Source organism: Coloeus monedula (genome assembly GCF_965178545.1).
Source record: "Coloeus monedula genome assembly, chromosome: 1".
Lineage (NCBI taxonomy): Eukaryota > Metazoa > Chordata > Aves > Passeriformes > Corvidae > Coloeus > Coloeus monedula.
In genome coordinates, this window is record NC_138781.1 from 143,202,806 (window position 1) to 143,215,465 (window position 12,660).

The following is a 12,660-nucleotide window of genomic DNA, read 5'->3' on the forward strand; positions in this document are numbered from 1 at the left end:
AATCCAATCGGCATTCACAAAGCACCTAAACTCACCCTTACTTCTCAATCTGTCTCCTTTTAATTATAGCAGTGTAAAAGACACTTTGCCACAGAGGGTCTGGATGACTACAAAAAGAGGTAGAATTCAGTGCATTAATTCATACACATTTTCATTCAGTCAGTATTTAATTCAAGGGCAGATTAATGTTAACTACACTACGTAGCTCACTATCATTGAACTACATAGTATAGTAAACATTTTATCATAGGTATAGTTGACTATCATTGGTGTCTCTGCAAAAACAAAACTTTCTTCAAAATATCTAAATGTCTAAAAGAAATTCAGTGTCCTCCAAAAACATTTAGGTTTCAAAGGAATTTTAGAAACACTGTAAAAAGTAAAAGTATGTGCACCTTGAACTTTAGGGTTTTGATGCTGCCTTCTTTGTTCATGTCTCATCATAGTGCAGTCTTTTTATTTTTGTTTGACTAATAGTAAATTTAATATCTTGTCAAGAAAATAACTTATTTTCATCATTTATGTTAGTCTTCCATATATTTGCATTACCATAGTAGTGGTCAATCATATTAATAATAGCAACTCTTAGAAAAACCAACTCATTTTTTTATGCCTTGTCTTCCTCCAGTGACCAGCATAAACAGTGAAAAAGTTTAATTTGTCACACTTACCATGATAACTAAGTACAAAGAAGCCACTGGTAGTAAAGTCACTGTGAAACTTGATCAGAATCTGATTGGACGTGCTATAGACTGATTCTAATGCAGTGTTGCCACTAAATTGTCCAATTTGAGGGGAAGTTTGGTCTGGTCCATCCCTAAGAAAAACAAACAGAATGGGGTTTTTTTTGGTCCAAAAATTAGTATAATTTCTCCAAATTTGAAGTGAATGCAGTAAATTTTCTCTAGATTGTTCTATAAGGCATGAGACAACTAAAGTAAGATAAAGCAGACATCAAGGGCTGAAGACCTTTTCATATCCTGTATGTGGACTGGATACTAATTTAACCACCTTCTGAAAGTCACATTCTTATTTTCAAATAAAAATTGCAGTTAACTCAAAACTATTGAATTTGTGGTTTTACTTCATCTGCTTGCCAAAATGTCTGATTACATTTGTCTACCTATACTTTCAAATGTGGCTATCAGAAAAGAAATGAAACTAAAACTGTTCATGTCCCCCAGTCTTTCGATACTGGTAATTCCTAGGAAAATTAAGAGATAGTGTTGTTAGAATTAATTAATAGAATAATTTGAAAAGACAAGAATGAAAATTGTCTTAGCAAAAATAAAACCAAAATGCTTACAGTCTACTGAATACACAAGACTCCCCTTGAAAACTGCATGTGGACATTAATAAATCCACATTTTATTTGCAAAGCTTATTTTAAGTTACTTTTAGATATGCTTTAATATCAGCATTTTTAACCTCACTTTTTTTGGTCCAAATTATGGCACATTGACCCTCTCCCCTCTGTTTTAACAGGGAAATTGTATGCTTTGAAGAAGCATTTTAATTGTGAATAAAATGTTGGGTTTTTTTCATTGGAAACTTCTATAATTTTTTTGATCTGCTCTGTAAACAAATACTATCCTAGAAGTGGTATAAACTGCATAATTAAATAGCCATCATGTATATAATACAATTTTGACACGTAAAAATGAGGACTAAAGCCATTAAATGTCTTCAGATATGTGTTGGAGGGAGTAATGTGATAGGCTGCTGCTGAGGGTCATCATGCAGAGCCTTGACAGCCATGGATTCAAGTACATAGAGAATATAATTTGTTTACAGTTACTGATAGCTCAATTCTTTCTGTCACAGCCAAATACAAACAGACCCTCTCATTTTATGTACTCTTAGGAGTAAAAGAAGCCAACTTGGAAGAAATGAATGAAGTGTTGCCCTACTTTAGTTTCAAGTACTCCTTCTCTAAAACACTAATACACACATCTGAAACTTCTTATTATCACTCCTTTTCTAAGAATTATTTCTCTTTATTGTTGGTGAGCTATTATAGCATACCTTTCTATGCTTTTCTTTGTTGACAAACTGAGAAACACTATTATTGGTTTTGAATTCTTGTCCAGTGCTATCTAAAGAGAATGGTCCATTGGAAAACATAGACTGGTGTAACTTGGTCATTTTTCCTAGAGAGAACACTAGTTTCAAGGGGAAAATCACAAAAATATTCTTTTAAATTCATATTTGATTGCAGAATGTCACATGAAGATTAAATAAATGCCAAAAGTGTTTTCTTACCAGACAGTTATGAAATCATATATTGGCTCCGTTTGGAGAACTGTGAAATTGATGTAGATTCCATTCCCAGGTGGTACTCTTACAAGCCAGAAGCAGTCTTGAAAGTTTGGGTACTCATCAGGATATCCTGGAGAGTATATGGTGCCGTTCATTGCAGTTATGTTTCCTCCACACAGAGCTATAAAAAAGACACTTTTTAAAAAAGAGAATAGATGCTTTTTGCATTCTACTCAAACTATATAAAAGCTCTACTTTGAAACACATTAGGTACACTATAACTTCATTGCATATGACCATTGCTGTGTAAAGAAAACAGATTTTATTCAGCTTTGTGCAGAGTCAGAAGTCTATTTTGACAGTATTGGTCAAATATAAAAGAAAAAATCATAATTCTGATGTCATAAATACTACCAGAACTGGTGGTGAAATTCCCTGTGCAACTGAAAATTACTTTATTAGGGCTTTATGTAAATTCCAGCTACAAATTAGCAACACATCACACTAATTCTTTTCATGTATTGTCACAAAAAGATAGCCAACCAAAACTAACACATGAGAGAAGGCACATGCAAGGTTGAGAGGTGGGTGAAGATTAGAGGGAAACTTCAAAATGAAAACATTGTGTCCTACAGTATGAATAGTAATTTTGCATTTATGGATATAAATTCTGGTAGATAAAGTAAGAGTTCTCTCAATAATTCATGTTGAAGAGTATTAATTTTAGACATCATACAGTGCAGGAGTGACCATACAGATTCTGGACTTTCGTAACTATGTATTTCTGGAAAACTATTAGTCCAAATTAGATTATATTTTCCATAGAGATTTCAGATGTATGTTGAATATGACACCACCTGGTTATACCACCACCTGGTTTCTAGAGCCTAGCTCTGGAAAAGCGAGTGAATCTTAAAACTGTATAATTTGCTTTATTTCGCACACACTTATTTTGCCCACTTCACCACAAAAACATGCATGGTATGGCAACACAGATTTTCTAAAATATATTTTAAAATCTCTAATCAGAGCAGGTTGTTGGAAACACGTTTAACATGCAGGAATTATGCACTGTTTGTATTTCACTAAAGCATGTGTTATGGTTTATGTTTATAGACTTTGGTGCTGAACTGTAGGGTAAGGAGACCTCCATAGTCACACATAAACCATTCAGACTCAACAGCCTGGGCACTGCTTATCTTCAGCTTTTAGCCTTAAAGTCTCAAGGGGGTTTGAGCAGAACAGACAGAAATGGTTTTGCAGCCAGGTCTTAAGGGAGTGAAGACATGGTCTGATGACTGTCAGGCAACAAGATTTCTTGAAAAAGGAGAGGGAACAGAATCCAAACAGATTAAAGCAAGGGAGTTAGGAAGGGTCAGAGAGTGTTAGATCATTCTGAGCACAGTTAAAGGAATATTAGGTGCATGGGGATGCAAGAAGAGAACAAAACTAAACAGAAAGCAAGTTTATTCATATTTAATTCAGATTGTCTGCTTCAAGAAGTCTGAGGAATTAAACAAGCCTTGGTATATCTTGTCTTACAATAAAGACATTAAAGCAAATACAAATTTAAGACATGCCATGTATTTCTAGGACTAGGCACGTACAAAAAAGCCAGATTCACTTTAATGCTTTTGAGTACAAATCCTTTATCTCAAATCAAACCAAGTATAACTAGAAGATAACTCATTATACTTCTCCCACAACAGTAAAGAAAAAAAACCTCAAAATGATCTGTAGCATATAAAAATGTCACAAACCCTTTACTAAAAATACTATAGTAAGTATCTGCACAAAACCCCATGTATTTTAAGAAATTTGTCTAGGAGCTGAGTAGTGTTGACAGTCTGTAATCATGCATCAAACACACATCTTAAATGTCTATTATCAAGTTGGTGGAATTTTTTTTATCTTAATTTTTCATATCAAATTAAGTAGAAACAAAGAACATTCAGCCATTGTTCAAAAACTTCTTAAAAATTGACACTCAGAACACCAACATGCTTTGTACATCTTTGAATTTGCTAATTAAATTCTTGGTTCCATTAAGGTATTTCAAAGAAACAGAATCACTCCATTCAATAAACTGTTTTGATTGTGAGGCACAGAAAATAAAGCTCGAACTAACTAATAGGAAAAGCTGAGTGTTTAGCAGTGAAGGTATGAACTGCTATTACTATTCCATACATCCCAGAAAATGGGTGTTGAAACTTAATTATAATTAATTAACTTCCTCCTCTTTCAAAAAAAAAAGACAGTGTAAGTGCCATCTCACTTTTATATGATAAGGCTTCCCCTTTTGAATTCAGTATCAGTTAGGTCTTCATTTAGCTACCACATCCCCCAGAAATTCCTAAGGCTCACTGACTCCAGCAGGAATTTTGAATAATGAAGCTTCTCATTTAAGTACCTAAATCTGGGTATATGGTGCAAAATATACAGAAATCCAGAAAATAGAGAATCTTTTTATTTTCTGTTTGGGTGGTTGCTTTTGGTTTAGCAGTTTTTTTGGGGGTGGGGTGTTGTTGCTGGAGGTTTTTATTTAGGCATTTCTCTCCTGCACACTCAGTATTGAGGATCGCATTCTCAATGATGAGTTTTACCATTTAATATAGAGGGCAGTGAGGCCATTAACTGGAGGATTAACCTTCTTTGGCCTGCTGCTTAGAAACAGGTTCCTTTCAGTATAGCTAGGGATGAGATAAACACTTCTACAGAATCAGCAGACAAAGTCATTCTGTCTCCTGCAAATTTAAGCTGTGTGCAAGTCACAGTTCCTTGAGCCTTCTTATTTGTTTCAAGCACGAGTGAAAAAAAAATGTAAAATAAAAAAAAAATGTAATTAAAAAAAAATCCAATTCAGAAAATACATATGTACAAATGATTTCACAGAGCACTGGCTGGAGGATAATTTCACTCTAGACCACCTTTACCACTTCCTTCTAACTGATAAGACAGAACACAAGTGGCCATAATTTGTAAATTCAATTTTTGAAGCCTTTTTTCCTAATGCAGTCCAGAGCTTTTACTGCATTGCCTCACCCAGATTAAAAGCAGCATGGGTCTCCACAATCCAGAGTTTAAGCCTAACCTACCAAAAGTAAACTTATTTTCTCAGGTAATTTTTTAGAGATTTCATATTACAAAGCATTTCAGCTTCTCTGCTGCAATTTTAATGTGAAAAATGGAATACTTCCTTTGCAAAGACCACACTGTAAAAATACAGGCCTCTAAAAATCAAAAAGCTGAAATTACTTCAGTTAACAGTCTTAGAAAGACTTTCAAATAATGAAGGGTTTATAGGTCACCTGGAACATACCTTCACATCTGGGGAGAGGATGATTCCAATTGCGGCTGATGCCATGAAGACAAGTCAGAGCTGAATTTCCAATTAACGTGTAGCCAGGAAAACACTCAAATGAAATAGTTTGTCCTACAGTAAAGTCATTTCCAATAACAAAACCATTACGAAATGGTCGAGGATCAGGACAGCTTTGTAGCTGATATGCTGAAATAATAACGGTGGAAAAATTAGTAAAATACAAATTCTTATTATCTCAAAAATAAGAGCTTTTAATCAGAATAAAATTAAAAGTCATGGATAGCCCATATGTTGGGAACTAAAGTTCCATGATGGTGGTGATCAAATCATTGATCCTACACCTGGAGAAGTACAGTGAAACTAGCTACGCTTCTGTGCTGCTAAATAACATTTCCTTTTGCCGTTCGAAGATAGTGAGCTAGATGAAGTGCTTTTCTGATCCAATAGGAGTTGTCAGGTTTTACATCCTTATGTTTAAGGAAAATGAGAAATAAACATGTCTATAATTTTATTTGTTTTTCCCCAGAAAAATTAAAAGGCTCTATAATGAATTAGAATATCAAAGACTTTCTAGTGAACAAGAGTTGAAAACAAGCCTTTCTCACACATCTCGGTGATTTTTTCCACGAAGATTTAAAGCACTGTCTTCTCATTACTGATGTGAGAACAAATAAGCTGTGCACAGTCTGCAGTATAAGAATATCATGTTGTGTATGCTTGAAAGAATCAGTTCTGTCTTATGTGGTTAAAACACAGAAAAGAACTTTCCAGCGTTTTGACAAATGACAGCATCTCAAAAATTATTACTGTTACTATTAAGAGTATATAGTCTCACGTTTTTACTGTCCTTAGCAGTTTAAGCCACAAATTGACTTTTTCTTTAAAAGCTAATTCTTTTTACAGTGGCTCACTTTCAGAATGTTACAAAGAGTTCAAATCAATTTGGATTTGTTACTATTAAAAGAGTAATAGGAGACTGCTCTAAAGAAAAAACTCTTTAAATCACTCTTAGGTGTTATTCATATAATGAAAACGTGTCTAGTTTAAAATACACATTTGACCTTTTTTTCATGAACAGTGGTGATCTAATCCCTTTTAAATGAATATGCAATTCTATAAATAGAACTATGATCTCGTGATCTTTACCAGGTCAGCATGACCTACTTGGGTACAAAAGAACAAGAACCTTCAGGGAAATGGTGAACTAGGAAATAAAAGGGATTTGGAGATTTTTGGGTTGGCATTAAATTGCACAAGCCTACATTGATCCAGTAATACAAAACAGTATTTAGATCTATCCTTTCCAGAACCCATTACACAAAATTAAAATTCTAGCATGCTTTCAAACATAGAATTGAGATGCTTCCTTTGTAAAGGCATGCAATGTAAATTAATATGCCAATCAACTTCAGATATTGGCAATTATCTGTTTGTTGACATTTGACCTGATTTTAAAGAAAATATGCAATTAATTTGCTTTTTTCAGCTTAACTTTCTTCATTCTTCTGTTTTATCTCAGTGTTTAAAGCTTGGGACTGAAACACATAAAGTCTTTCATATTTATTTTTAGGAATCCCCAAAACTCCATAATATCTTTAACAGCCACCTAGTTCTCTCATAAGAATGTCCAAATCTCACCTTGATATACAATATGAAATCCTTGTTTGTTCTGTGAGTAATCACTGTGAAAGTATAAGCTGGTTTCATGAGTTGTGCTGAACAGAGAGGCTGGTAGCTGGGGGCCACTTAGTCTCCCAATAACAGTGCTAGTTTCTGTGGATCCACTCCTAACTTCTAAGTAATCGTGTATGGTCTCCGTTGAGAAATTCAAAAATTGCAAATGGACACCTGAAAAACACAGTCACTAAATAAACACCACCAGTACCAAAACCAGGAGGGAAAATAAAGTGTGTACATCTTGCACTGATAATGGCAGAAGATAACCAGGTGGAAATCCACGTGCTATCTGGCAAGTGTCTGTATATCCCCCAGTCCTGATGTGTGTGGGGCTGCACATCTATCATCTGCTAGCAAACTTTAAATTGGAATAGTGGGTGAGCAGAAAGGCCTTGGGCCCAGCTCAGGATATCAGACAGACAGAGCCTCTGCTGGTACACCAAGGACTTGTGAAAGCAGAGTAGATGTGAGTGAGTGCTGCACACACACACTGTGGTATACGATGGCTTTGGTGACAGAAATTTCTGATTTTTTGGTTCAGTAAGGAATAGCAAGGCAGCTTAATATCCATTTCCAAGTTATTTCTCCTAACCAGGTGATGTATTAGAAAAATTATGTGGAATGAGAAGAAAATTATCATCACTGAATAGTTGGAAGCTCTTAAACATTTTTCTGTCTATACATATTTGTATATAAGTTACAACAAAGTAAAATTTGTATTTTGTCTGGATCTATTGCAACTATGGCATGATAATGCAGTAGTTTCATTAGAAACACAATTGAGTCCTACTGGTATTTCTGGCAAAGACAATCAACACATTTTCGTATAAAACTGAAAATAAAAGATGTAATTTCAGATTGTCTTGGGGTGACTTTATGATGTGTATCCCATATTGCTGCCCTATGCCCAGAAATTAATTTTTGTGCCTTTCTATGCCTTTAAACTGAGCCTGAGAGGGGAAAGGAAAAACTGAGCAAAACTTTTTCAAAGCAGTTTGCAGCTTGTTCAAGGTCATACAGAGATAGCAACTTTTTTTTCCAGCTGCTGCAGGGGAGGGAGGAAGAACCCGGCTTGCTGCTTTCCAGTCAGCTTTTGGCCAGTTGCTCAGTTTCTTTTTCTCCAAAGAGAGACTGAGAATTCAACTTTTTTCCTTCCCTCAAATTTTGGATTTTCTCCCTTTTCTGTTGGACTGCTTCAATATCAGAACACATCGGGAGGACTTTCCACCAAGCACAGAGGGCCTGGCCCTGGGCCAAGTCCCAGCTCTGAGGATGCCAAAGGGAGGACTCTAACACTTTCCCAGGATTTTCCCCCACAGGGAAAGATTTTAGCATTTAGCATTATTATCCTTTTCCTGTGTGTTTGTTAAAGAAATAGTTTTTCTCTCCTTCACTTTCCTTCGAGGAAAATTTATTTTTCCCGAACCTGGTGGGGGAGGGGTGGTGACCTGCCTTCTCTCAGAGGATATATCTCTAAATTTGGCCAAACCGGCCCACAGATAAATTATTGAAAGTCATTAATAGTTCTGTAACTCCTAAACTGTAATACCTAAATAGTGTTTGTCACTGTCTTTTAGGACTTCCCCCCAGATACCATGTAAAGTTTATGAATTATTTTCTGAAGCATGAAACATTTTATAAGTAAGTTAGGTGCATAAATAAGTTACTTGTTACCCTGATAATTTCTGTCTTGCTTTATCTGAATACACTCTAAGTGATAAGAAAGCTTTTTCTTGGAAGTGTCATTCTTGACTTTGTCAGCCTTCCAAATACTTCCTACACAGAGAATCAAGTTATATTCAAACTTTGCTCTTTCTCTATCATGATATTTTGGCCTTTCATTTGATGCTCTGAACTATACAGTTGCCCAAAGTTTAAGCTGTCATTAATAACTGCCAGCTCACATGACCTTGCTGTCCGTTTTTTCCTCTTTCACCAACTTCCTTTGATACAAATGTAGAAATATATTTTTGTTGATCATCCTGCTCTCTGTATTGTACTGTCTTTCTCTTCAAGTTTCTGAACTATATGAATCTTCCAAAGTATTCATCCCTTGCTCCACCAGTAGCACCTGCCTCTATTTGTCTGGGACTTCAGCTTGTTAGACGTATTTTTTTCTATGACTTTTTGCAGTTTGGAGACCCTGCTTGAAAGAGCATTTAATATATTTATATATGCAAATCAACACAGTGTCATTGGTTTACATTACACCATTAGCTAATATACAGTGCAGAAGCTCATGATCTGTAACTTATAACTGGGAGAAAGACTTTCTAAAAAGAGTTAAACAAGTGAAAGTCTATAGAAGGTTCCCATGATGGTGTTCTTGAGTTTTTCTATTTACTACACAAAAGAATTGGATTTAAGTGCCTCCACCAGATCAGTCACAGCATCACTAAAACCAGTTTTAGCCATCACTTCTTCAAATGTCGTATTTTTCATTTTTACAGTGAAATTTTATTTTAATATTCAATTTAGTTTCAAACATATCTCACTTAGAAAAATGTCAAGCATGTTTCAATCTGTGCAGTCTTAGTTTTCTTATAGAAAATTAAACATTTAGTTTTCCTGGAAAACAATTAATAAATCCAGTGAATAACCTTCAGTTAGTACAAAGCAGTTCAAACTATGGATTTTGATGGAGTTAAACTTATTTATCCGAGAAACTGTTTCCAAAACTTCAGTAGTTGAATCTCCTGCCTAACAGAAGTCAAACTAAACAGTATGTTAATAATGTAAACTGTAAATAGCAGTCTAAGGAGCTAAGTTGGAATTATTGGACACATAAGCCTGACAGAATGCAAGCATAGAAAATGGGGTAAGGAGTCAGTACGGGAATGGAGACAGGATAGCAGTAAACTGAGGGAAGAGGCAGATTGCAATGTATTTGGGATAAAAAGACAGCAGGTTCTGCATGCAGTTGAACACACCATTATATTAAATTTGAAATGTAACCAATATTCCATATTTTTATTATTTCTTCTTTATTAGCAGATGTCTTTGGAACCATCTGTCAAAGTATCTTGTTCCCTTATAGCTATGAACATCCTTTTCTCTTGCAGATTTGACCCAGGATTAATGCACCTACTACTGCTACAACTTTTTTTTGATAACTTAATGAGCAGAAATCTATTTGAGATTCTAGACTGGATTATGACTAGTAATGAAGCACTATAAATTGTCCCATCAGGCTGCCTAAAAACTCAGATAGTGGCAGAGTTAAAGTGTCTATGCTATTTCTATAAAACACTAAGACAAAAAGAAAAAAACAATTATTGACTGTAATCTTGTGTGTTTTGAATAAAATGCAAACAAACAAATTGGGTTCTATATAGAAATCCCTATTCTAATATAATGTATTTCCCCAGATATATCCGGTTATGTCAATGTTACAGAACGTTTAATATTTTTCAATATAAACAACCCATGCAGAACAATTGGCTTTCATTTAAATCATAAGTGAACTAGGCTATGGAATTTCTAATCAAAAATACCACAGAATTGATTTTAAAAGAAGAGGGAAAGAATCTGAACTCCTGCAGAAGAGAACACTATTTGAGATTTCACACTCACTCTGGAAGATCCAGAAATTCTGTACCATCAAGTAAAGAGTATGACAGAAGATGGCAAGTATAAAATAGAAAACAATGGGGCCTGTCTAAGAAAACCAGCACACCATTCAACTAGCATATAAAGAAAAAAATCCAAGTGCACATGCTCCTAAAAACGTGCAACAAGTTAACAAATTAGATAGGACAGCTCTACTGGCTAGCTTTGAATTAAGATTTCACAATAAAATATGTATAGGATCCACCCAAAGTTGCTCAAGGGGTTAGCCAATTTAATTAAAATGCTGATAATACCTATACAAAATCATGGTGAAATAAGAGACGTTCTAGTGACTTGAAAAAGTCTGAATATATATTCACCTTTAAGACAACAAAGAGGACCTGGGAAATGGAACTAAAGTTTGCTGCAGTACTTGGAAAAATTATGGAACTTAGTTAATTGGAGGCAATTTCCAAACATAAAAAAGAGAAAAAGACACTTGGGAGCAGCCAACATGGATTTACTAACAGAAAATAATAGCTAATCAAACATTATATCCTTCTTTTATTAAACTGACAAAGCAAGAAAAGTGTATATAATATACTTTCACTCTGCTTTGGCTTTTGACTAGGTCTATAACATTCTCATCTGGAAGCTGAACATACATGAGCTGAATGAATGGAAAGGAAGTTGGTTAAAAATTAACATAATTTTGAAGCTCCAAGGGTGATAATCAGCCATTCAATTGCTGGCAGCCAGTAACAAGCACAATGTTATGTGGGTTGCTATGGGAGCTTACAGTTTTATTCCTTCAGAAGAGACTTGGAAAATGAGAATGCATCCTTAACAAATGTGTGGAGGATACTAAACTAGGGCTTGTGGATGATGTCCTAAATGGCACAATTTTTGTCCGAAGAACACTAAAAAATTTAAGGACAGAGTAAATAATGTTTGCACAAGGAGAGGTTCAAAATTCTACATCTGGAGTACAACATCGTTATCTTTTACAGGCTGGGAACTGACTAGGTGAGTAGCAGCCCCAGTGAGAAGGTTCCACCAGTCATGGGCTTGGTCCAGTGTTATTGACAATTTTATTTTGAGTGGGAAGTTTGACAACTTTAGGTGGCAGGCTTCTACATTTCCTTTCAGAGAACATTTCTATGCAGATGTGATTTTCACCTAGGATATGCAAAGAAGCTTAACGATAAAATAATTAATTAAAATGTAACTTCTAAATTGACTTGGTGTAAAATATTCATAAAACATTTATTTTTGTTGGGTTTATGACTTAACAAAAAGAGAAATCAATCCAGTTAAGTTAGAAAATTGTGCTTAATTCTAATTAGACAGTTACACCTTTATCAGAAAATTGTGGCATATATTAAACGAAAAACCAAGAACCTTGTAGCTTTTCTATTCTGTATCTTTCTTTTAAGGTTTTGTTAACTTCTTCAAAGGAATTATAATTACTTTTGTTTTTTTTGCTAGGATAAAGATTAACAATATTTTAAAATCTATGTTCAGTGTTTTGCATCAATAAAAAACCAATTTTAAATCCATAAAAGAACACATACCAAACCCAACAGGCAGTTTTATTGTCCATGTGCAATCCAAACTGCTGGGATAGTTGCCAGGAAACCCCGGACTGAGAATCACTCCACTGAAATCTGACATGGTACCACCACATTGTGCTAAAAAAAAGGCAAAAACAATTCTAAGAGGAGTGAATTGAGGTAAAAATTAATCCAGAACACTGAAGATCCTTATAGCATTAATAATATAATAATACCTAAGGCTATATTTAAAAAAAATAAACAAACATACCTTTACCACTAAATACCTGTAAGAAAGTC

The 12,660-nt window shown here is 34.7% G+C and overlaps 1 protein-coding gene across 3 annotated transcripts in view; it reads right to left on the reverse strand.

Moving 5' to 3' along the window:
- Nucleotides 1-12,660, reverse strand: part of CSMD3 (CUB and Sushi multiple domains 3) — a gene marked incomplete at both ends in the record, with an annotated part of 604,245 nt that overhangs the window by 87,138 nt on the left and 504,447 nt on the right. For all 3 annotated transcript variants that reach the window (XM_082293775.1, XM_082293774.1, XM_082293773.1), the window contains 5 exons: nucleotides 672-817; nucleotides 2,263-2,440; nucleotides 5,579-5,767; nucleotides 7,220-7,429; nucleotides 12,382-12,498. In XM_082293775.1, the coding sequence (XP_082149901.1) occupies nucleotides 672-817; nucleotides 2,263-2,440; nucleotides 5,579-5,767; nucleotides 7,220-7,429; nucleotides 12,382-12,498 (840 nt within the window). The remainder of the gene's footprint in view (nucleotides 1-671; nucleotides 818-2,262; nucleotides 2,441-5,578; nucleotides 5,768-7,219; nucleotides 7,430-12,381; nucleotides 12,499-12,660) is intronic.